At 47.2% G+C, this 23,149-nt stretch overlaps 1 protein-coding gene across 1 annotated transcript in view; it reads right to left on the bottom strand.

Moving 5' to 3' along the window:
• Positions 1 to 9,575: 9,575 nt before the first annotated feature.
• The window catches only part of COL4A4 (collagen type IV alpha 4 chain), a 103,226-nt gene continuing 89,652 nt past the window's right edge, over positions 9,576 to 23,149 (bottom strand). The window contains exons 42-46 of the mRNA XM_080798555.1: positions 19,985 to 20,110; positions 14,705 to 14,821; positions 13,404 to 13,592; positions 11,437 to 11,723; positions 9,576 to 11,046 (exon numbers count right to left, since the gene is read on the bottom strand). Of these exons, the coding sequence (XP_080654681.1) occupies positions 10,783 to 11,046; positions 11,437 to 11,723; positions 13,404 to 13,592; positions 14,705 to 14,821; positions 19,985 to 20,110 (983 nt within the window). The 3' untranslated portion in view covers positions 9,576 to 10,782. The remainder of the gene's footprint in view (positions 11,047 to 11,436; positions 11,724 to 13,403; positions 13,593 to 14,704; positions 14,822 to 19,984; positions 20,111 to 23,149) is intronic.

Raw genomic sequence — 23,149 nt, 5'->3', positions numbered from 1 at the left:
AAAATCAGCCATATTATTGCCACTTATACGTACACAAGGGTAACAGTTTGGGGGCATGGCTTTCTCAGTTTTTCTTTGTACACGTTTGACAAACTTGGAGCATAACAACCCTGTGGTTTTGTATCTATTTCCTCATCCAAATTGATCTGGGAGAGGCCCTAAGCTAAGAGAACCCCCAGGTCCCGGGGGCATCCTGACCTCCATGAGGGTGCCTGGGCTCCGCGGGTTCCTTTGTAACCCATGTGCAGCTGCTTGCAGTGTGTTTATGACATGAGTTGTGTCTCTGAGTCTGGTAGCCTTAAACATGTTAAAATGTTCAAGTTAAGTGTCATTTCTCTCGCTCCCACGGATTTGACTCCCATTACCCCGATTCTTACACCATCTTCTTCCGGCACATTGTAAAGGCCATTCTGTGAGAGCACCCATGTCCTGCCCTGTCGCTGTTTGTGCACAACTAGACAAAAGTGTGCCTTCTGCCCAGGGAGCATGAACTATGCATGGCTCAGGGATAAGGACTGTGTCTTATCTTTGTGCACTGTCCCTCTCTCCCCCGCCACCACCCAAGGGCTAACCCTGGCTCCTGGGAGACACTCCCTGAATGTTTTCCCACCAAACTGTTCTATGACATTCAAGTCCAACCACTGTATCTGGAAGCATTTTTTTTTAACTGCTTTTGAGTCCGGGGGTAGTAGCTCCTTGCTCTGTTCGTATGCAAGTACATGCAAAGACACTGGAATTGGATTTCGTGCGGTATCAGTACTACAAGATGCACACCTTCTTTATGAACATCAGTCAGCGTCAGAGATGTGGGAAAGGTCGTCTTAGTCACAAACCCAAACTGGATATCTTAGTGCAACAACGAAGATGTTCCGGAAATCACTGATTGCTTTGCAGTCGATAGGCTGGCCTGTGACCAATGCTTATTATTTTCAGCATCCATCATATTTTTTTCCCTGCAATAACGAATCCCCAAAGTTATGTCAACAAATGAATTGGGAGGAGAAAGACAAAATAAGTATATTAGACAAATTACCTCTACTAAGCATCTAGGGCTGTTTTTAAAAATTTGATTGGTAGGGGGCGCCTGGGTGGCTCAGTGGGTTAAAGCCTCTGCCTTCAGCTCAGGTCATGATCTCAGGGTCCTGGGATCGAGTCCCACATCGGGTTCTCTGCTTGGCGGAGAGCCTGCTTCCCCCTCTCTCTCTGCCTGCCTCTCTACCTACTTGTGATCTCTATCTGTCAAATAAGTAAATAAAAATCTAAAATTTGATTGGTAGTTTGGTTAATAGCAATTTCCTGACTGTCTACTAAGCATCCAGTCGCCAAACTTTGATGGTGGTCAGCCCCCTCAGGAGACCTCTCAATTCAGAATCTTTCTGAAGATGAGGCAATGGTTACTGCGGCTTCCTGGTAATGACCCGAAGTGCACACTGCCCGGGATTCCAAAGTCCTCCATTGCTAGTTCGAGCTCCTCCCACCCCTCATCCTTCGAAACCACGAGCTGCTAAGGTGTGGGGTGCAGTGAGTGGCAGGGTTTGGTGGGAGCAGGGCCAGCCTACATAGCAGACCCCCGTGCTGCCACTGGAAGAAGGGGTGTAGAAGGGATGAGACCTGCCACCCAGAACAGCCCGTAAGACGGAGAGGGTGGGACAGCGCTGGCCTCCTTGTACCCCGGCTTCGTGCCTCGAGAGGTTCAGTATTCCGTAAAGAACTGTGTTTGGTTGGTCGTTTTTATCAAACCTTGTATATACAGCTCTTCCTTTCCCTTCTCATGGGATATTGCAATCCTTTCCCGGTTTTTGGTTTGGGGGTTGGGTTTGGGTGTGGGTGTTTGCCCCACTCTTGCACATGAGAACCACAGAGTATCTACATAGAGGACCTTAACATCTGTCAGTTTGTTCCTCTCCTCGATACTTGAAATACCTCTTCCCTCAGCTCTACCAGCTCTGCCGGCTCATCTTCCAAAACTGACTCTGGGGCTGAGCACTCATCATCTCCACACCCTGTACTGTCTCTGTTGCCAAAGCATGAAAGTCAAGCTCAATAGCCTCGACCACAGGGCTCCAGCCAAGCTTTCAACCTTATTCCCAGTTCTGCAACAGAGTCTGCCCTTCTGCTCATGGGTCTCCCCATCGGAGGCGTGAGCTCTCCTGACCCTGTGACTTAACAGTGACGTGCCTTTAGGTGGGACAGCCTTTTCCTCTCTCTCAGCCCATCCAGGCCCTCCCCGTCCCGCCCCCGGATACCACAGCCCAGAAGGATCTACTGCTCTTGTTGGCTGTTGGTCATTCCACAGCCTTTTGGAATCCCTGTGGGAGAATCTTTTCTCTCTAGATTGCAAACTTCATGAGGCAGGGACCATGACCGTTTCTGTGTATCTCCTCACTATACCTCGAACAATGCTCTGTCTGGAATGTCAGAACCAATAAATGCCTGTGGACTGAAAAAGAGAGAAGCTCATTGGTACCATCGCCAGCGGCACATACAAAGATAGGTGTGTTGCTAATTGACACTGTTGTGGTTTTTTGGTGTTTTCTGGAATCACATCAGGGAAGGAATAACTTGAAGGAAAGGATTTGCCCACAGAAAGAATTTCAGACTTTTGTATCCCTGAGGATTCTCTGTGTATACCACCAAATCCGGTCAGTATGCTTTGCAGGAATGCTTTTGATGTGTCCATACAAACAGGTTTTTTTGTTTTGTTTTTCCTTCTGTTGCATTTAGGGGTAGAGAGTGATCTTGACATCTTGTTCAGATGACAGAAATGACCTGGCAGATTTGAACATATGATTTATGCTTTATCAATGAAAACTAGAACGTGGCTGGTAGAAATTAAATTGGGTAGTGATATATATTGGTGCTTGGGAAGAGAATGGGATGATCAAAATCAATAGTATCGTGTGGCTTTAAGAGGCTTTTGGAATCTGGGGCACACACAAGCAGAACCTGAGAAACAGCGCCCCCCGTATAGCTCCCTATAAACCCAGCGGATGTGGGTCCCTTTCCTAAGCGTTGGAATAAGCCGCTCACCCACTGGCCGGGCTTTCTGCCAGGAAGTGGTGAAGTTGTTCCTCTTGTTTTATTCCTTCCTGAATACCCAGTGTCGTGTCTGGAGGGAAGTGCTACAAGCAAGAATAAATCAAAGTCTGTGACTTCATAGATTCTTGGTATTTATTTGAGGCCCTTAAAAGTTACGGTCTGACTTTAACCTTGAGATGTGGTCTCTTTGTAAGATCCCTCCATCAATAATTTAAAAATATCCTGCACGTCCTTAGTAGTAGCAGATGATCCTTAAAATAACTGGACAAGGTCTTGAGGATCTCATTAAAGAATAGCACCAGGACCAAATTTCCAGCGACTTGGGAGTGTGAGCTCTGGGCCAGCATGTCCAGCAACACCTAGAACTTGCTGGAAATTCTGACTCCTGCCTCTAGACCACATGAATCATAATCTGCATTTTAACAGGTCCCATGTGTGCATGAATGGATAAAGAAGATGTGGTATCTATTTACAATGGGATATTATCCAGTCATGAGAAAGAAGGAAATCCTGCCATTTGTGACAACATGGATAGACCTTGAGGACATTATGCTAAGTGAAGTAAGATGGACAAAGACAAATACTGTTATGATCTCCTCTATGTGTGGAATATTTTTTTTAAATATTATTTATTTATTTGTCAGAGAGAATAAGAGAGAGAGAGCACAAGCAGGGGGAGCAGAAGGCAGAGGGAGAAGCAGGCTCCCTAGGGAGCCCAATGTGGAATTCAATCCCAGGACCCTGGGATCATGATCTGAGCCAAAGGTAGATGTTTAACCAACTGAGCCACCAAGGAATCCCCTATGTGTGGAATCTTAAAAAAAAAAAAAAAAAAAGAAAAAGAAAGAAAAATAATAATAATAAAATAAAATCCAGCCCAGAAACAGAATAGGACGGTGGTTACCAGGGAGTGAGGAGAATGAGGACATGGTGGCACAAGCTTTTGGTTATAAGATGGGTATCTTCTGGGTATCTTCTGTGTATCTAACAGCATGGTAACAATAGTTAATACTTCGTATAGTTAATACTTTGCTAAGAAAGTGGGTTTTAATGGTTCTCATCACCAGAGGAGAATAATGAGAATATGGTGGTAGAAGGGGGGAAAAAATGGTCTCAAGTAGTTTCTAGTCACCAAAATCCTTCTCAAATTTCAGTGTGCACAAATGCATTTGGAGATGACCATCGGGGGCATCTGGGTGGCTCAGTGGGTTAACCATCAGACTCTTGCTTTCGGCTCAGGTGGTGATCTCAGGGTCCTGGGATCCAGCCCCCGTCAGGCTCCGTGCTTAGTGTGGAGTCACTTGTCCCTCTCCCTTTGCCCTCCTCCCCCACTCCCTCTCTCTCAAATAAATAAAGCTGTTAAAAAAAAAAAAAAAAAGGATCATCCGTTACCTGGTAGGATTGTGACAAGCATGCTGTCAGAGAACCAGGCCACCCCTGTTTTCATTTGGGATCCCAAAGCTGGGAGGGTTGAGGTGAGGGATCTGGGATCAGCAGGCAGTGCCTGGCAGCACCATCTGCCATTCCAGTCACGAGGAACAGGAAAGATCGGGCTTGATCTCAGCAGAAGGAAGTTTGAAGGGAAGAACTTACTTGCAGCCACACACCACTTCCCTCTTGCACACGAGGTGGCAATCGCAAGTCCTTGTGAGTGGCAGCTGTGGGGCTCAGAACTAGAATGGCTTGAGATACCATAGATGTGCAGGGTGCTGGTGACTCCTTATCCTGAGAGCAGCATCGACAGTGGGTCTGACCAGCACACGTGGTCACGGAGGATCCCCGTGTATTGTGTGTACTGTAAAGCAGATGGGCTATTTGGCAACCAAAGCTTTTTATTCATTTTCAAATGTTCTTCCTTTTTCCAAAGAGATGAAAATGATGACTGGTTGAAAATTGCAGTGTTAGCTGATAAAAAAACCCTAGGTATTTATCATTGAGGATGCAAGCCCAGATAGTGCATGACAGAAAGTGCCTTGCTGGCAAACGGGAGAATGAAAACAGCTAAGCTGGCTGGTGCCACAGTGACCCAGCCTCCAGGGAAAGACCTCCAGATACTCCTTTATCCAGCTCAGAAAGTTCTCCTGATTGGCTAACCTGGAATAGGCATCAAGGGGCTCTGGAGGCCTGGCTGGTTTTCAGTGGACCCGAGATACAGCACGCCTTTTGGGACTTCCCCCAGATCACTCTGTCCTCAGAGGTTCCCCACCTCCCTCCCTCCAAGGACAGTTGAAGACCATCTCCACATTGAGCTGGGCAGGCTGCGGAGGATGTGTGACCTGGGACTTTGCAGTGATAGCAACAGCTCACAGTGACATCTATATGAGACCATTTACTAGCCAACCTACAAATGGGAAAGCTTCTAGGAGGTGATGGTTTAATGGGAAAGAGCACGCACTTTAGTGACAGACCAGGGTTCAAGTTCCACTGGGTGCTGACTGTGACCTTGAGCAACTTACTTATTCTCCCTAAATTTCAGTCTTCTTCTCTATAAAATAGGAGAGTTGGGAGGTTGAGGGGGATCACATTCAACAGGGTTAATATAGTTCTTTTCATTTAGTAGGTGCCCAAGAAATGCTAAATACCTTTATTTCTCTATCAGGTGAGAGGTTGGACCAAATACTCCTACTTAGAAAGAGGAACTCTAGGAAAAGTTATTGACTACCAACGCCTAACACCTAACTTCTAGTTACTATGGTTATCAGTGATCGCACCTGACATTTTTTTCTCTTTGTATTTGTATCCCTAACTTTTAATCCTCAGGACAACCCTGTGAAGTAGGTGGTCTAATTCTCCTTCAACTAATGGGACAACTGAGGCCCGCAGAGTCTGAGCCCCCCACCTATTGCCCATGCAACTCAAAAGGGGTTGATGTTGACCCTTTGGCCCTGAGACCTGATTATATTATAATATTACTGTGTGCTGGCCAGCACTTCCCAGAGCCTCAGAATTCCACCCTCTCCTCAAAAGGGGCACATCTACACTCTGCCCATCTTCTTTTCCGCTACAGTCTACACCTTGACCATGTAACCCATTCTCCCCTCTAAGCCAGCTCCTAAATGGGCCACAGTAGGAGTGAGGTACATCAGAAAGTAAGCTTACTTTGGCTTGAAAGAAAATAAATGCACCAGATAGAACACAGTTGTTTTTGGAGGTCATCACAGAATTTTATATATGTAATGAACAATATTATAACTTGTAATACAACAAAGATTGAAGTGACAATCACAGACCAGGTATCTTGCAAATGTTACATGGTTGAAAATCTTTATATTTTACAACCATGGGATAGAGAAAGAGATGCAATTTATTGGACACATCTCACATTTTTTCCTATGAATCATTAAATATTTAAGCACCATAAAATTCAAGCATTTCACAAGGATGTGGCAGCCAGCCTCGGTGGTTTAAAATACATTATGCAGAGTCTCTGGCAGATAATAACAGTGACAATTGCAGAGTACTGATTTTTAATGTCAATTGTTTTGTTCCCTGCAGAACTTCCTGATAAAGTCCCTGTAGGAAATTGTGATTTTGTGTGTGTGTGGAGAGGGGGGTGGTTACAGTAACTTTGAGAATTGAAATAAAATAACATTCCTAAAGACATAAAAATTGACCAGGTATAAATAATTCTAATCAGTTATTTATAGGCCCTGTAAGAATCCTAATATAATTCTACTATGGAAAAAAAAACAAGAAATGTTTTCTCATATTAGATTGTTTTAAATAGAAGATGTGACCAGAGTATATGCACAATGATTGCTATGTGCTAGACATACAATCTAACTGAGTTTTCGATGTAAGAGTAGGTATCATGTCCCATTTTATAAATGAGGAAAATGGGGTTTAGAGAGGAGGTGTAACTCACCCCGGGTGATACAGCGGGGCAGTGGCAGAGCCGGCTTCAAACCAGCCCCAGAGTCCACATTTTCCCACTATTCCTGCAGTCATACCAAGTAAAAGTAAAACTTATCAGATTTGTTGGGTGAGCTGACAGAAACAAATCTAATGTGATTTCCTGGATCGCATAGAGCTGGTTTCCTTTATTATAATCTACAAGAGGCTCAGAATAAAATCTGGTAAAATCCAGTTTTGGACCGTCTATTGACTATTTTTCTAAGCACCGAAAACTTGTATACAAACTTTGTCGATGGGATCTTGACTGGGAAGCTCTCACATGATGAGGGAGTACAGGTTATGGCCCGAGTTAAGTCTTGTCCCGTTACAATGAAGAACCTTCTCTCAACCAAACCTCAGGGATCTTATCATTTCTGAAATTTCAGTGGAAAAGCAAGCTGAATTTCAGGAGGGGGTAATGATTGCAGCTTATTAATTGGCTTTCTGACAGTAACTGTGAAGAGGAGACAGTGGGTGTGTAGATCTGTGGGCGCATTCATGTACTTTGAAACAAGAAATGACTTATACTTGTTACCATTTTGTCCACGAGAACCCTACATGCACAGATCCAACAATGATACTTATTGAACTGTCACTGAAAACAGAATTATCAATAATGGGCTCAGCTCTGTGTAGGCACTGGGCATACAGTTGAGTGAAGCTTGGCCCTGACCTCAAGGGGCTTGCATTGGAGCAAGCGCATGGAGGAAGTATGAGGACACCTTACAGGAGCGAGGCGGGAGTGCAAGAGAGTGGCCAGGCCCATCTGTTGTCCTGGGAGTAGAGGAAGGGAGTCCTAGTCTCCCTGGGGAAATTCACACCCACCCTCCGCTCCAGCTCCTTCAGTCTGTAAAGAAGCAGTTGTGTCCCAGGTAAGGTCCTGGAACTGGGATGTCACTGGGAGAAAGAGCAGGAGCCGGGTCACAGAGCTGGGAACATATCTCTGGGATGCGTGCATAGGTGAGCTGCGTGCAGCCTGTCACCCCATGGGAAGTCACATGGACTTCCCAGCCACAGGAGTTATCGAGCAATTTTTAAGGCAAAGGAAAAAAAACAAGTTTGCAACTTGGAGAGATGAATAGGATTTGACAAGTGGAGGCATCAGCTGGGAGCTGTTGACCATCAAGAATACGGGGGAGAGACAAAGGCTACAGGAAGACGCTGCGAGGCCAGAGGGGAAGGCAGCCATCCACCGGAAGTGGCCTCTTGAGTTTCGGTCTGGGAAATATGGGAGGACAAGGAATGAGCGACCCACCACTGGCAGCATGGAGGCCTGGGTACCAGGACACCTGCATGGACATGGATGGGCTCCACTGACTGAGCATGAGAACCCAGGAGGAAACATCCTGTCCTCCCCGGGGACCCAGAGAAGTCCCCACTTGACAGTATAGATGCTTTCCAACCAGCAAGGTAGGGGGGAGCCTTCCTGGGAAGGAATGTTGACAAGGATCCTCACCAGTCATGGATTAGCCAGCATAAATCTTTGTTCATCTTTCACAGAAAAAGGACATTTCAAAGTACTGATATTTACGGTGGTGAAGAAAGCAGAGACTTCTAATCTGAGGAGTTATCTGTTCCAAGGTTTTGCCCTTTAGGGGAACAATTATGCAACATTCAGAGAGGGGTTCTTGCAATACCAGTATTTTGAACAGTCTCAAACACAATCCCAGGCTCACCATGAAGTAAATTGCCCACTTAATTCAGCCTGTGTTTTAAGATGTATTTGGCGAGCTTACTAAGATAGTATTCTAATGCGGGTAAAATACTTCACCACGCAAAGCACGTCTCCAATGTTCTATTTCTCACCCTTATCTCTTCCCAGAAAATGTTCTCAGACCAAATTCATGAATGAACAAGATGAAATTTTAGAAGGCTTGACGTTTGGTAACATGTAATAAAACTTGGGAAACGGAAAAGTGTAATTATAAATGAGGTTGAAATTGGCTTAAATTTCAGTTGCTCAAAAATCCTTAACATGCCATAGCACGATTAAAAACAATCAATAAATGGGTCAAATGAACTATGAAATACTCTGCTTTCATCTTAAATGTACATTTTTTTTTCCTTTTTTACTGGAAAGTATTAAAATAAATTGCCATCCTGGGAGTAGCCCATAGCAAGACTCATTTGAAATATGTTCTACATATAAGAGCTCATTGCTAATCAATGTTTGGCAAGGAAAACATCTCTTATAAACAAAATTTTAATTGAGTTTTTCTCCTCTCAATTATTTTTAAGTGCATTGAAACTAAGCACGAAAATGAGTATCACTTGCTCATGAGAAATTTCTTGATTTTTCTTCTAAAATGACATGTTTTTAAATGAGGAAGGCAGGTTTCCTCTAATTTATTTCCAACAAGCTTTCTGATTTTTTGGATTAGATTGCTGAATCCCTACTAGAATAGGAAATGTATCCTTTCCTATTCAGAAAACTACTCCTACTAAATTGATATATCTTCTGAACTTTTATAGAAAATATTAATTCCAAATGTCAAATGGCTGCCTTGGTAGAATACTGACAAAAAATAGAAGAATGTTTTTAAAATTGGAAAAATAGGATGCTTCTGTAAAAACCAGTAACAGGCACATAAAATTCAAATTGCAGGTTTTTTGCTTTTTGTGTTTTTTTTTTTTTTCCTAAAATAGCACCATATCTTCCTGGTGGGGTTATCATGACTTAAATGAATCTTCTTACCTAAGTTTAATTAAGCCGGCCCTTAATTTTCTCCCAAGTGCATAATGATAGCTCTGTCACTTCCCGGTATGAAATGCCATTATGTTTTGGAGGAAAAGCGTCCATGGCGGTCTGCAAGGCAGCTCTGCAGGGCTCCTGGGGTGGGGAGCAGGATGCTTTGTGTGAGCTGGTGTGTCTGAGCGAAGCCCCATGTGGCTTCAGTCCCATTAGCACGCACACACCAAAGACTCAGTGGACCCCGACTGAGCAAATGCCGTCTGTTTGGAAGTGCACTGCAATGGGGAGTCCATTTTTGTGAATCACTGCCTTAATATTCATTAATAGCTCTTAGGCTCTTAATCCCTTATTGAATATATTTTTTTCCATAAATGCTACTTTTCAAAAGGGTTGCCAAAGTAGGCATTTCCATTCTCTGAAAAATGCAGAAGAGAACACGTTTTATGTTCATCCGTGATGTGTTTATGCTAATGCAGCATCTCTGGAATGCAGAGACTGTGGTCCTTCCTGGCATAATGATTCATTCTGCTTTGAAATGAACTGTTAACACTCTCTGTGTGGATTTTTTTCTTTTCTTTCTTTTCTTTCTTTTTTTTTTTTAACATCTCCTTGGGTCACGGTTTTACAATTATTTAAAGTGCATGGGAAAACAGATTACAGAGGAAATCATTTTGAGAGGTTGGAAATCTCCACTTTCTAGTTTCATTTGTTGGCCTATTTATTTTTTTCCTATAAAATCTGTCCAGAAGCCCACCCTATTATAGAGTAATTGACTTCAATTGTTTGAGATGCTATAACCAATGAGCGAAGTTTTCAGTAATGTAATTTGTAATCTGGCCTTTATCATCTCTTTGCCTTCCTGTGAATTAGCATCATTTTAAATAAAGCCAGCTCTTCCATCATCCTCAAAAACATAAGAATATCTGGGTTTCATCTAAATTGGTAGGTGCAAGTAAATCCGTAAGAGGAACATTTGCTTAATCTTGTCCTGAAAAGAGGAAGGGATGAGAGGACCGTGAGGATAACCACATGGAAAGGGAAGGGACCGCCAAAACTGGAGTCTGAAATGAGCACCATGAATCTCTCAGCACAGCCTGGGCACCCCCAGGGCCCCCAGGAAGTTTCCCCAGGTGACATGCTGGCGAGCCGTGGCTTCTCTAGCTGTACTTCATGCACACCTGGCACCTGCTGATCCTCTGGCGCTGGGCCTGGCTCTCCTTTAAGGTGTCCGGTGTCGGTGCAGAGGAAAACTGCAAGTCGGGTCTCACGGTCGTCAGCCAGAAGCTATACTTGTTGGCAAAAAAGTGGCAAGTTCCCTGGCGGCCTTGGCATTCGAGGAACGGCGCGGCTCGGAAATCTTCCAGACAGCTGCCAGGGGACATGAGGGCCTGCCCTCCTCCCTGGTCCCCGGCCCCCGTGTGCTGCCGGGACAACAAGCCAGAGTTAGGGCTCCGACCCGGGCGGACGACCCCAGACCCAGCCCGCGCCACGCGCACGTCTCCCGGGAAGAGCGATCTAGGTAGGATCCGCAGGGGAAGGGAGTCGGGGGCCTGCGGCCGTGCACACAACAGGAAACCACTTTCTCTGAGGGTTGAAGCAAAGCCAACGTCTACACCCTCGCAAAATCATAAAACAAACAAACAAAACCCGAACAAACAAAAAACCCACATCGTCAGTAAGGAAGATGGCCCTAGGTCTCGCCAGGCTAGGGTTTAGGGATGTGTTCACGACCCCCTGTCCTAGCGCTGTCCGTCCGTCCTGTGGAGCTCAGGGAACCCCGGGGCGGACGCGGCGGGCGTGCAGGGGCTCACCATCAGGAACGAGTACCCGATCCACAGGCTCCTCCAGGTCCGCGGGCACGGGGGGATGGACTGGTCCTGGCTGTGCAGCGCCACCACGGGCGCCGGGGCCTCGCACACCGCACAGCGGCTGATGTACGGGCGGATCTCCTCCTCCGAGAGCGGGGTCATGGGCAGCGGCGCGGCGCTCGCCAGCCAGTAGGACCGGTCGTTCCTCCGGCCGTAGTGGCACACTTGGTGGATGTTGCAGTAGGCGAAGGGCAGCGTGCTGAACACGGGAAGGCAAGACCCTGCCAGCCCTTGGGAAGGAAGGCGAGGCCATGTGGTGGGCGAGGCGCCGGGCCTGCTGTACGCGGGGACCGTTCGCGCAGGTGCCATTCGCGGACGTGCGCTCCACAGCTCTCAGATGCACCTGCCGAAGCCCGTTTCTGCGGCTGGGACGGCAGGCTGCGGCCCTGACCAATTCTGCCACCTCCCTGGTCCCGGGGCCAGCCCCCATCCACTCATTCTCGCCAGAACCGAGCAATGGGCCCGCTGCTGGAGGGGTGTGGTTAGTCCCGCTAGGTCTCCACAAAACTGACGCCCTGGCTTGGTTGGGGAGAAGGCTGAGCATTTGGACAGTGAACACACAGCATGGCCAGCCCTAGGAGTGAGAAGGAAGGAGCACCGGGACTCCAGAGGGGATGACTGGAAGAATGATCCTATACTAGGACCTCTGTGTCTCTGTCTCGGCTTCTAGGGAGAAGTCAGACCAGAGGCTGCAGGTTTTGTCTGTCTTGTAAGGAGCTCAGATTTTATCCTGCAGCTCTGCAGAGCTTTGTGGGTAGGCTCTGGCTAGACCAGGGTGGGAGGAGACGGACGGAACAGAGGCCAGGCACAGAGGAGACCGGCGCCAGAAGGCCTAGTTCTGGCATTCTTGTTGGCAGGTGGAAATGGAGCCAAAACACTGAACATTACGTCTTCCTCCCTCAGCCCAACGCACCCCAGGCACTCAAATGGGAAGGGCCATGGCTAAGCCCAACAGAGAATGACCACAAATAGCTGCCACCCTAGGCCTGTACTCCTGGACCACCCTTGATGACAGCAGGGATCCTAGCCCAGGGAGGGCAGTGACAAGGTTCCCCCTCCGTCAGTGCCCCCTGCTGTTGTGTCCCTTCCTGCACCCACCACCCAGCCACCATGATCTGGGAAAGACCGTGTTCACCAGCACCTGGAACCTTAAACTCCTGACTGGAAATCAGTCCCTGCAGCTTACAGATCTACTACTGAAAACAGACAAGTGGGATGCCTGAGTGGCTCAGGTGGTTAAGCGTCTGACTCTTGCTTTCAGCTCAGGTCAGGATGTTGGGGTCCTGGGATGGACCCCATGTCAGGCTCCTGGCTCGGCAGGGAGCCTGCTTGAGTTTCTCTCCCTTGGCCCCTCACCTTACTCCTGTGTGCTCCTGCACACACGAGCACAAATAAATAAATAAATATATTTTAAAAAAGAAAGAAAATAAGCAGCACCAAGCAATGACTCCCCAAATCACGTTGTGTGACTTAGAAAACCAGCTGGAGCAGGGTGGGGAGCAGCTGCTGGCCCCTGCTGTCTCGTCTAACCCCCCCCCCTCCCCAGCTGCTGGGGACACACCCTTTGACATGTAAACACAGGGACTGACCGTGTCCTGATTAAATAATGTACATTTGGAGGTAACAACTATGCTTTATATATATATATATGAGTTAAATTTAACCTGCTGAGGAAGGATCATTTTTTTAGAAATGAGTAAGTCGCCAGACGATAACTACTGTAGCCAGAATGAGCAGCTCCGGCGCCCCACGGGGTCACTCGTGGGAATTCCCTGGGAATTAGTGTGGTTGTTTCAAATGACAAAACTCCGCAGGAGAGGAGGGATTGCTGCAGATATTGATGCGTCTGTAAGATTAACCCAAAAGCTGTATTCTGCTTTTTTGGGAGTGACCCCACGCTCCACACATACCAAGGTCTTGACTGTGCGCCTTTTCCTGTCCTTCCAGGTATAAGAGGCTGTAGCCCGTCCAGAGCCGGGGCATGCCCGCAGGGCAGGCGGGTTCTCCATCTGTCTGACTGTGGAGAACCAGGAGGAAGCCGCTGAGGTATCCAGGCCCAAACCCTTTGGGCCCAGGGTCCCCAATGGGCCCAGGAGGGCCTGGAGGAATAAAGAAAAAAATGGAGGCAGGTTAGGGGGTTTGTTTTAACAAACACATGCACCACTTGGACCTTATTTTTGGAGGCAGGGAGGGGGAAGGGAGGCCTAGTTCTGGCATTCTTGCTGGCAGCCGGAAATGAAGAGCTCTCCACAGTGCGAGCAGGGTCTGTCCCCGTGCATCTCCGAGGGGCTGACCCACTGAAGGAGGCCAATGGCTGCCTCTAACTGCCAAGAGCAAAGGTGAAACAAAAAATTGTTTATTTTTTTTTAACTCGTTTCTGGAAGACTGGCAGGGTCTCCCCATCTATGCTGTAAACCAGAAGTTACAATGCAGGAGCTTGTGCACTGGACCGGGGTCGCTCTTGTGTCTCGTTTGACCTGTCCGGACTGCACAGGCGGGGGTCCTGGACTTGGAGAGCGGAGCGTAGGCAGCACGGAGCTCTCCCTTCTACACGCTGCAATTGGCTGAGGCTGACTTTCAGGCTGCATTTTGTTACAGACGTCCTCAGCCCCCGTCACTCCTTCTCCTTACCCACCTGGGAGAGCCTCTGCGTCCCCTCCCGCTGCCATATTACCTGACACATTATATTTCAAGTGACTATTCTGTCATGTCTTATCTCTGTCCGCTACAATGGCTACTCCCTGATTTTTTTTCTTAAGGAGTCGTCTTGTATTCTATATAAATGCATCAGTAAGATGAAGCGAACTCAGAAAACAGAGCCCAAGTGACTTGGCTAGTCGGGGAGGGTGAGAACACCTCGCCACCCCATCTCCCTCACGGCCTCTCGGTGGCGATCACACACAACACCAGGCTTGCCTTGGGAAAGGCAACAGCTAAAATAGCTCCAAGTAGTGGTTTGGGGAAATACTAAACGGGGGAGAGGACCTTGACTCATCTTTGTGATGGTCGATCGAGGTTTGGTCAGAACGTGGGGGAAGTCATCCTGTTCCGCGCCTGCTGCTTCTGCCTCCCTAATACTTGGTGAGTCCACATCTAAGGCAAATGCTTTTAATAGGAGCAGTTTAGAAAGACGCCCGAGAGACCAGGGATCTCGTACACAGTTCTCAGATATACGGTGTCCACAAAAAGAAGAGAAGCTGAAAATTTTTACCTGGTGCTCCAGGGCAGCCGGCTTCTCCCGCATCCCCTTTGCTTCCAGGAGGCCCAGGGGGCCCTGGGAGGCCATCCTTGCCCCGCCTGCCATCCGGCCCAGACTCTCCTTTGCACCCTGCACGAGAGTTCACGATGCCAGTGGTGAGAACAGTAGGACACCTGCTAGCACTCCTGGCCCGGGGCTCCCCCTTTGGACTACACTGCATTCACTCATGTCATCTTTCCAGGTACATGGAGCTGGGATTGTACTACCTCCACTTGGTCCTGGGGTCATTAGGCTCTGAGAGGCCAAGTCATTTGCTTAAGTGATAAGCCAGTCGTGGGCAGAGCCGGGATTTGGGGCCAGACCGGGGAGATGCTGGAGGAGAGGTCTTCACCTTTCTTCATATTCTCATATTTTTTTTTATATCGAACATATATGATTTCTATAATTAGATATTATCCTTAATAATGATTTTCTTAGAAAGCTGAGCAGAGGAATAAGTAAAATTTAATAGGATTCGATTGGGAGTCAAGTTCCATTTGGAGGAAGATAAGAGCAGCAATTTTTTAAAATGATGATTGAGCGTTTACAAGGTGGGAGGTACGACCCTTTATGTGGATTAGCCTATTCGGTCTTGTCAACAGCCCCATGACCAGGTGTTCTCATGTGCCAGCCTGCTGGGGGTGGGGTGGGGGAGACTGAGGCTCAGGAAGGGGGCAGAGCTGAGAGCTAGTGGAGGAACCTCACCCAAGGGGGTTCCATCAGCTGCCAGCCTGCTTCTTGACATGCTGCAGAGCTCAGGTGTGCCCCCTGGAGGACGTAAACTGCGGGCCTGGCAGCAGTCACACTGATACTTGAGGGGTTCTTTAAGTGTTTGGTTACTTTTGTCCAGGCATTAATTCATCAGCCACAATATCCTCTCTTGGGTAGCAGACAAGGTCCTTGCCTATAGAGGAGTGTATTCCCATTAGCCCGAATTACTGAATTCCCTGAATTACTAACCCTCCCAAGGATTCTGGTTTCTACCTGTTAATCTCTCTCCCTTTCTCGCTCTCTCTCTCTCTGTTCTTTCTCTCTCTCTGCCACGAATTAGACTAAAACCAACCATGAAGTTAGACAGGGCTCATGTTTCACTCTTGGACTTGTTCTTCAAGGGCGTGGGAAGCCACCTGAGGGTTGAGAGCAGGGGACTGCCATGCTCGGGTGATCATCTGGATGTCCCACTCAGTTTGCTGCCTCACACGGGACCCCATCCTACAGCCATTTGAAATGCATGCCCTTCCAAACCTCACCACTTTGGAAATCCTGCTCTACCACTGCCTGCCTGAGAGTGTCCCATACCAACCTCCTTCTTCCGTCCCCACAACCAGCCAGTCTGTTCCCTTACATCCGTGCTGGTAGAGCTGGTGTGGGTATACCCAGTCATTTCACTTTCTGCTTCCTTGGGTTTTAAACAAATTCTCTTGGATTGTCATGCAGTTCCTGAACTGCGTTCTGTCCGTGTTATCGTTCAGTAAGTGAGAAAGGAAACTCCCTCTCCCTCTCTGGTTGAGAGACATCCTCTACTTTCCAGTAACTGGGCAGAAACCTTTTTCCAGGTGGGGCTGCTGTGTGCTGGCTGGCGTACCCTTGCCACCAGCTTCAAGGACATCAGTTCCTTTGGAAGGAGCACAGGGCCCTGATGGTGAGCTCAGAGCATTCTCTTATCTCTCCCAGCCACGAGATGATTGCAACATGAGGCCACTGTGCTATTCTGCAAAGGGCTGCCTGAGTACTGACAAGCCAGCAAACGGACTGATCATTGAAAAAGTAGCAGGCATCTTCCTGAAATACCAACGTGCGGCAAGATCACTGTCGATCTGGGGAAAGAGTTCCCCCGCCAGATGTTGTGATAGAGGCTTTGTTCCCTTTGGAGAAATTGTCAGGCAATTTCCAGAGATAGGAAGGAAGGCTTTTGTTATCCGAGTTGTGTGCCTACGGCTTTCCCTATGTGGACTTGTTCTCCACTTGGAACTTGTTTTAAGGACTAGAGCTACATCTAAAAGCCCTCCAGTGTTTGATGGATTCCCTCCTTGGAGAGCGTCACATGTTGACTTGAAGATTAAACACTCTAACAGGATGTGGGAATGTCCATTAGGCAGTAACAGTTCAAACCAATATGGAAACCACCTTTGTGTGCATCCCAGGAAGCCCCAGCCTTTGAGGGCCCCCCGGGGAAGGAAAAGTTGTGGATCAAAGAGACGTGTGAGCAGAAAGACAGGAGGCCTTCCATGGTGGAGGACTCTTAACAGACACAAGATATATTTAGTGTGGCTGTTACCTGCTCACACTGGGCAGGAAAGAGCCAGAACTTCATTACTTTTTTCTGTATAGACCTCGGCTACAGCACCAGGTTACAAAATCAGCTTGGCAATGAAAGAGGTTCGGAAAGGAAGACAAGAAGAAGCCAACGACGTCGTTTGAGGTGGGGCTGGTCCGCTCTAGTGGCGGCTGATCCTTCACAGCTGACCTCGGGGACGGCACAGATGGCCCCCAACACCGAGCCGGAACAGTCACCTTCAGGAGAGGACAGATGACGAGCCCCATGCCCTGCCGATGACCCCAGTCAGTCAGGGTTCGGCCACTTTAGACCCTCAGGATAGACCTGTCACTTTTTAGCCACTGGACAGTATGGCCGATGTATCCAGGGTTGGCCAACAAAAACAGGCAGGGTGGGGGCCCCAGGAATACGCCGCAGGCCAAGAGGTGGAGGCCACATCAGAGAAGGGGGAGCCAAAAGGGAACACTGGCGTGGGAGTGGGTACGTGGGAGAAGGGTCGAAAGGAGCTTGAGGGAAGGTGAGCCATTTAGCAGCACAGCGTGGGAAGGATGGCTGGCGCCTTCTGGGAAGGGCTGTGCACCTGGTTTGTTTTGTTTCGTTTTCCACATAAGTCATATTTTGTGGCACAACGGTGCCCTCAGGTATTCCCAGTGCCAGCAGGCAGGGTCAGTGACATCGATAAGGAGAGGACACAGGGATCCAGAGAACACCCTTCTGAGGCCACTTGCAACTAGATGAGCCCATCTGACCCCAGTCGGGCAGAATGAGAGATGACAGGAGATCGATCACAGCCGGCCCGTGTAGCCTGTCAGCCCTCTTCCGGAAGCTCACAATCTATGGAGAGAGAATCTTCCATGTCCCCAAATAACTATTTGGCCATTTGGTTTTTCTTCTCAGTTACTTTCTTTCATTCTTTTCCAAAGTCTCCCTCATGGGTGAGCCCACCCACCCAGCTGGTCTCAACTGGTATTGGGGGCAGCTGTGGGTCTCAACCCTGGTTGTCTTCTAGGGTCACCTGGGGAGCGCTTCCAACACACTGATCCTCGGGCTCTGCCTTCTGCATCCCGTTGGTCTGGGAGGAGGCATCGCTATTGTTTCCAGCCCCTCCAGATGACTTGAGCCCACAGTGAGCACTGAGTCACTCGGGATGGTGTTACTCTTAGCTGACTGTTTTAAGGACCCCACTCACATAATATGGTTAGGGTTTCTCAAAGTTGAATATACATACAAATATTCTGGGATCTTGCTAAAATGCAGATTCTAACTTGGCAGGTCTGTGCCTGAGTTGCGCTGGTCCTTGGACCACACTTTGTGTAGCAAGGATGCAGCTGCCCCAACGGTGCCCCTGCCGTCTCCCTGTTGGAGAATTCTGGTCCCTCAAAGCCCCATCTTTCCTTAAAGGCTCTGTTCAAAGGCCAGTTCTTGCCTGGGTCTCAGCTGTCCTACAGCCCTCCATACTGAAGTTCACCTCTCCCTGTCCCATTGTCCTCAGGCCTTTGCCAGAAACTCCTTGAAAACACAAATTATAATTTCTCGTTAATTAGAATTACCTCTGTTCTACCAGCTCTTCCTGCCATGAGGTTAGAGGCACTGGGGTGGTGGGGGGTAGGGCACATCTTAGTCACGTCTGTATTTCCCACAACGCCTAGTACCATACTTTCTAAAGAGTGCAGAGGATCTGGAAGTATTTATGGAAATACATTTGCAGAACCCCATTACCAGCCATATCTTCTACTTGAAAGTGGATTTTTCTGAAGGGGTGTGTGTATGTATAGGGGGCAGCTGTCCCAGCCCTCAGTTGCAATTATATACACAACAAGGGGGTTGGTTTTAAAAGTAGGTTGTGTGATGAGTGATTCTGATGGACAGAGAGCTCGATCCATGCCATGAGTGACAAAGAACTATGCTCACTTCCCAGTGTCCCCCACGCCAGAAAATGGAAGTTGCTCCAACCGACACCTAATTAACTTAGTGCATAAACACAGATGCAGTGCAGCAAACACAGACAAAACAAACCAACCCCCTACTAGTCTGAGGGGAGCTCCAGGTTCTGGATACTACCCAACAACTACTCAGACACCAGCAGAGGGAACATCTTTTGGGCCCATAGCTGTTTGGCTTTGGGGAAACACACACGCACACACACACACACACACACAGGTGATGCAAAACTCAAGTTCTATTTCGAATTCCTTTGGCCCCAAACCAGAAAAAGCCAGAGTCACACCTGGGCAATGGGAAACCAGGAAAGAGAAGGGCCTTGTGGCTCCTCGGGTAATTTGCGCACAGGCTGTCTAGAACCACGGGCACTGTCAATTGGTCTGAAGACATCAGTGACCTTGAGCAGACCAGCCTGGACTCCCTAATATCTTTGTCAATGACCAGTGTGGTGGGGATCTGTGAAGAGCAAATAAAGCATATGGAAGATAGTTTTTAAAGGGATGGTTTGGTTGAAGTGCTTAACCAAGGCTCCTGCGACCCTAACATGAGCAATGCCCAAATCAATTAAATGAACACTCAAGGTCACGGCCATAATTTAGATTGACCCTTCCCCTTTCCTCTGATCCTTCTCCAAGTGAGACATCTCCTTCCTCCTTCTCCTAGGGTGTTTCTGCTCCACTGAGCCCCAATGCGAGTATTTGTAATTCAAAATCAAGTCAACAGCTATTAATGACTATTAATAGAGCATCTACTCTGCTGTATAATAGGCTTCAAAGCCTCATGCCCAAAAGCTGCCCAAGTGGGAGAGATTCAAGTACGAGTTCAACATAAAAAGAGCGGGCTTGTGCTGATCCAGCGAGGACGTGATGGAACCTTGGGAGAAATGTAGAAAACTGTCAAAGAGGAGGAGATTACATTGCTTCCTACTCACGAGGAGTTTAGACTCCGTGCTAAGAACTGCACAGCAAGATGCCTAGATGTTCATTCCAGCAGCATTTGATGTACATAATGAACAAAAGACCCCAGCCTCGTACCTGGTCCTGGGGGCCCTCTCACTCCAGGGACCCCCATGGCTCCTTCTGGTCCTCTCGGGCCTGGTACCCCAGGAAGCCCAGGGATTCGAGGGCAGGACTCCACATCGGCAGGCGGCCCTGGTTCTCCTGAAATTGCAATTATTGCTTGTGTGAGGGACTCCCACCTTACACACAAGCTCCTTCTGCCCCCTCCAGCTAGACGGACTGCTGACACAACACCGAAGAATCAGAGCTCAACCACCCAACATCAGCTCCATGAAGCAGATGTTGCTTCAACCACCCAACTCTGTCCACCGTGGGGCAGAGAAACTTCTGGAAAGCACTGTGTTAAATACATGACTGACTGGCTGACTAACTGAGTGGGATCTCAGAGGAAGCAAAACAAGTACAGAATGGTGAAGGTTCGTTGGGGCAGGAACAGTTTGGTGACCTTCACTAGATTTCCTGTCTTTGGGCTACTTTTTACTGGGTGTCGGTCACAGGAAGCAGTGGGAGGGCTCCCGGGGTGACTCCAGTGTCAGCCGGGGCTTCACCACTGTTCAGCGCTAGGAAGCTGTAGCTCTGACTTTAGTCCATCAGAATCATCTGGCCGGCGGGTCAGAGCCCACAGTTTCTGAGCATGTAGGTCTGACGTCTGTGTGTCTAACATGTTCCCCGTTGAGGCTGACGGTGCTGATCTGCGGATCTCATTGGAGAATCACCGCTCTAAAGCTTTGCATGTTCTTCCTTCTTGGTTATGTTCACATCTTTAAAGTATTTTTCCTAAAGCTTCGTTCAGTTACCCTGCAAATACTACACAGGGAAACGAAATCATAATAACGCTAACCAACAAGGATAACAGCTAACCCTTCTTGAATGCCTTCTCACGTATTGGGCCCCCTGCTGAGTGCCTCACGTTTAAAGGCTCCCAACAAGCCTGTGCGTGTATGTGCTGCTATTATTAGAATATTACATGTAAGAAAACCCAGGCTCAGGTAAATAAGTGCCTATCTAAGGTCACACAGCTAACCCGTGGCAGAGTCTAGATTAAAATGCAAGATGGCGTTCCTCTAAAGCTGTGCCCTTAACCAGGACACCATACTGTCTACAAGACTCTTCACATCTGTGTGATGAATTCCAAGAAATACAACATATTTTAAAAACACGCTGCTTATCAGTTGTGGTGTTCTTAAAATTCATGCAAATGTGCAAAGTAAGTTTATGAATATAGTGATTAGGCAGCAAGAAAACTGTAGAAACTGTGGTCATTGCGACAATGTAAGTTACACAGCATGTCTATGCAAAACAGACTCGAACCCAGGGCACATGCGTGGCTCAGTTGGCTGAGTGTCTGTCTCTTGATTTCAGCTCAGGTTATGATCTCAGGGTCCTGGGATCAAGTTCTGCATCAGGCTCTCTCCCCATTTCCTTCTGCCCCTCCCCCAGCTCATGCTCCCTCTCTCTTTTCTCTCAAATAAATAAATCTTAAAAAACAAAACAAAACAAAACAAAAAACCAGATTTGAACCCTTGTCAGCTATTTGGAATTTAATCTCTTATAAAATATTGTGGGAAACCACAGCCAACAGAGTTGGGTATATTTTTACAGTACGTAGTTTAATATAAAATGTGGCTTTTCTACTCTGGGTGACTTGAGGGAGATGCATATGAATATTTCATATTTTCCCTGAATTGCCTTGTGAATTCTGGTGGGGTGAAGGAAGCAAGTAAGGAAACGAGGGGTGGGGGTGGGCATCTGGCTGGTGCTTCATATTCAGGGTTCTAATGTTATCTTCAAGTGAGTTTATACATACAGATACAGAGTCTGTATGTATGTAGTCTTAGTGTCTACTAAGAGGATGGAAGTGGAAACATTAAATATAAAACTAAAATTTTTATTTTTATTTTCTAAAGATTTTATTTATTTGTTGGGGGGGCATAAGCAGGGGGAGCAACAGACAGAGGGAGAAGCAGACTCCCCACCAAGCAGGGAGCCCTATGCGGGGCTTGATGCCAGGTCCCTGGGATCATGACCTGAGTCAAAGGCAGACGCTTAGCCGACTGAGCTACCCAGGTATCCCGGAATTATAATTTTTAAATATAAACATTTAAAATAGTAGGATTCTTTTTAAATTCTGATTTTACTGTTCTTTACTTTTTAATAAACCAGGAGCTAAAAGGCGCCAAAGTGTCTCTTGTGTAAGCATCCTGAATTCAGGGCAAATTTTCATTACGGTTAATAAGAGATGCCTGGAAAGGACAAATGCGTGCCCTCACTATGTTTCTTTTCTTCTTTTAAGAGACTCTTTTTAGTCTCTTTGAAAACCCCAGACACAAAGTAATATGTTGCTTCTGCATTGTGGTGAACACTTAGTTGAAAAGAATAACAGCATTTTCATTGTATCACACAGATATTTGCTCCTTGGAAATGGACTTCGATGTTACAGGAAAACCTTGTCACAGCCCCTTACTGGGTGTGAAGGACCCATCTTCTTATGTTGCTGATACTTCTTATTTTAGGGATATTCTATGTATTTATATTATAGAATTTATAAAGGAAACTTACATGGGTATGTACTGTAGCACTTGACAGAGAAAGCACTCACTCTTTGTGCCTGAATTAAAATTCTGTAAGCTGAGTGTCTACTCCACCTTGACAACCTATAATGAGACTCGACTGTAGGATGCTCTAATATGGGGTTACCGTATCTGTAATGAGGAAGCCAAAGCACTGATGCCTCATGTAATTACAGCACCCCATCTATGAAAATGTAACAAGGTAACAAAGTAACAAACCCACAAGTATGGTGAAAAAGGATGTACAGAAACAAGCAGAAGCCCGATTTAGAGCAAATTACTAATTGTATAGCAGGGCTTACCTCTGGAACCTGGAGAGATCCAAAGTCAAAAAATGAAGCCACGCAATGATTTTCATGTGGTGGAAAGAGATTTTAAATATGTAAATTAGGACCAAAGTGACATGGGTTATTTGAGAAGATACATAATAACTTGAGGATGGCATCAGTGATGAACAGAATGATGGCATCTTATTTACATAACGAAGCCCACATCAATGTTACTGACAAGAACAGCTAGGATACAGTCACAGAGCTTTCCCATCTCGAAAAACGTGAAATGAAGCTCTCTTGCACAACATAACATGAGTTGATTTCTTACAGCAAATATG

The sequence above is a fragment of the Martes martes genome (assembly GCF_963455335.1).
Source record: "Martes martes genome assembly, chromosome: 3".
NCBI lineage: Eukaryota > Metazoa > Chordata > Mammalia > Carnivora > Mustelidae > Martes > Martes martes.
This window is presented reverse-complemented; position numbering and strand designations above follow the sequence as displayed.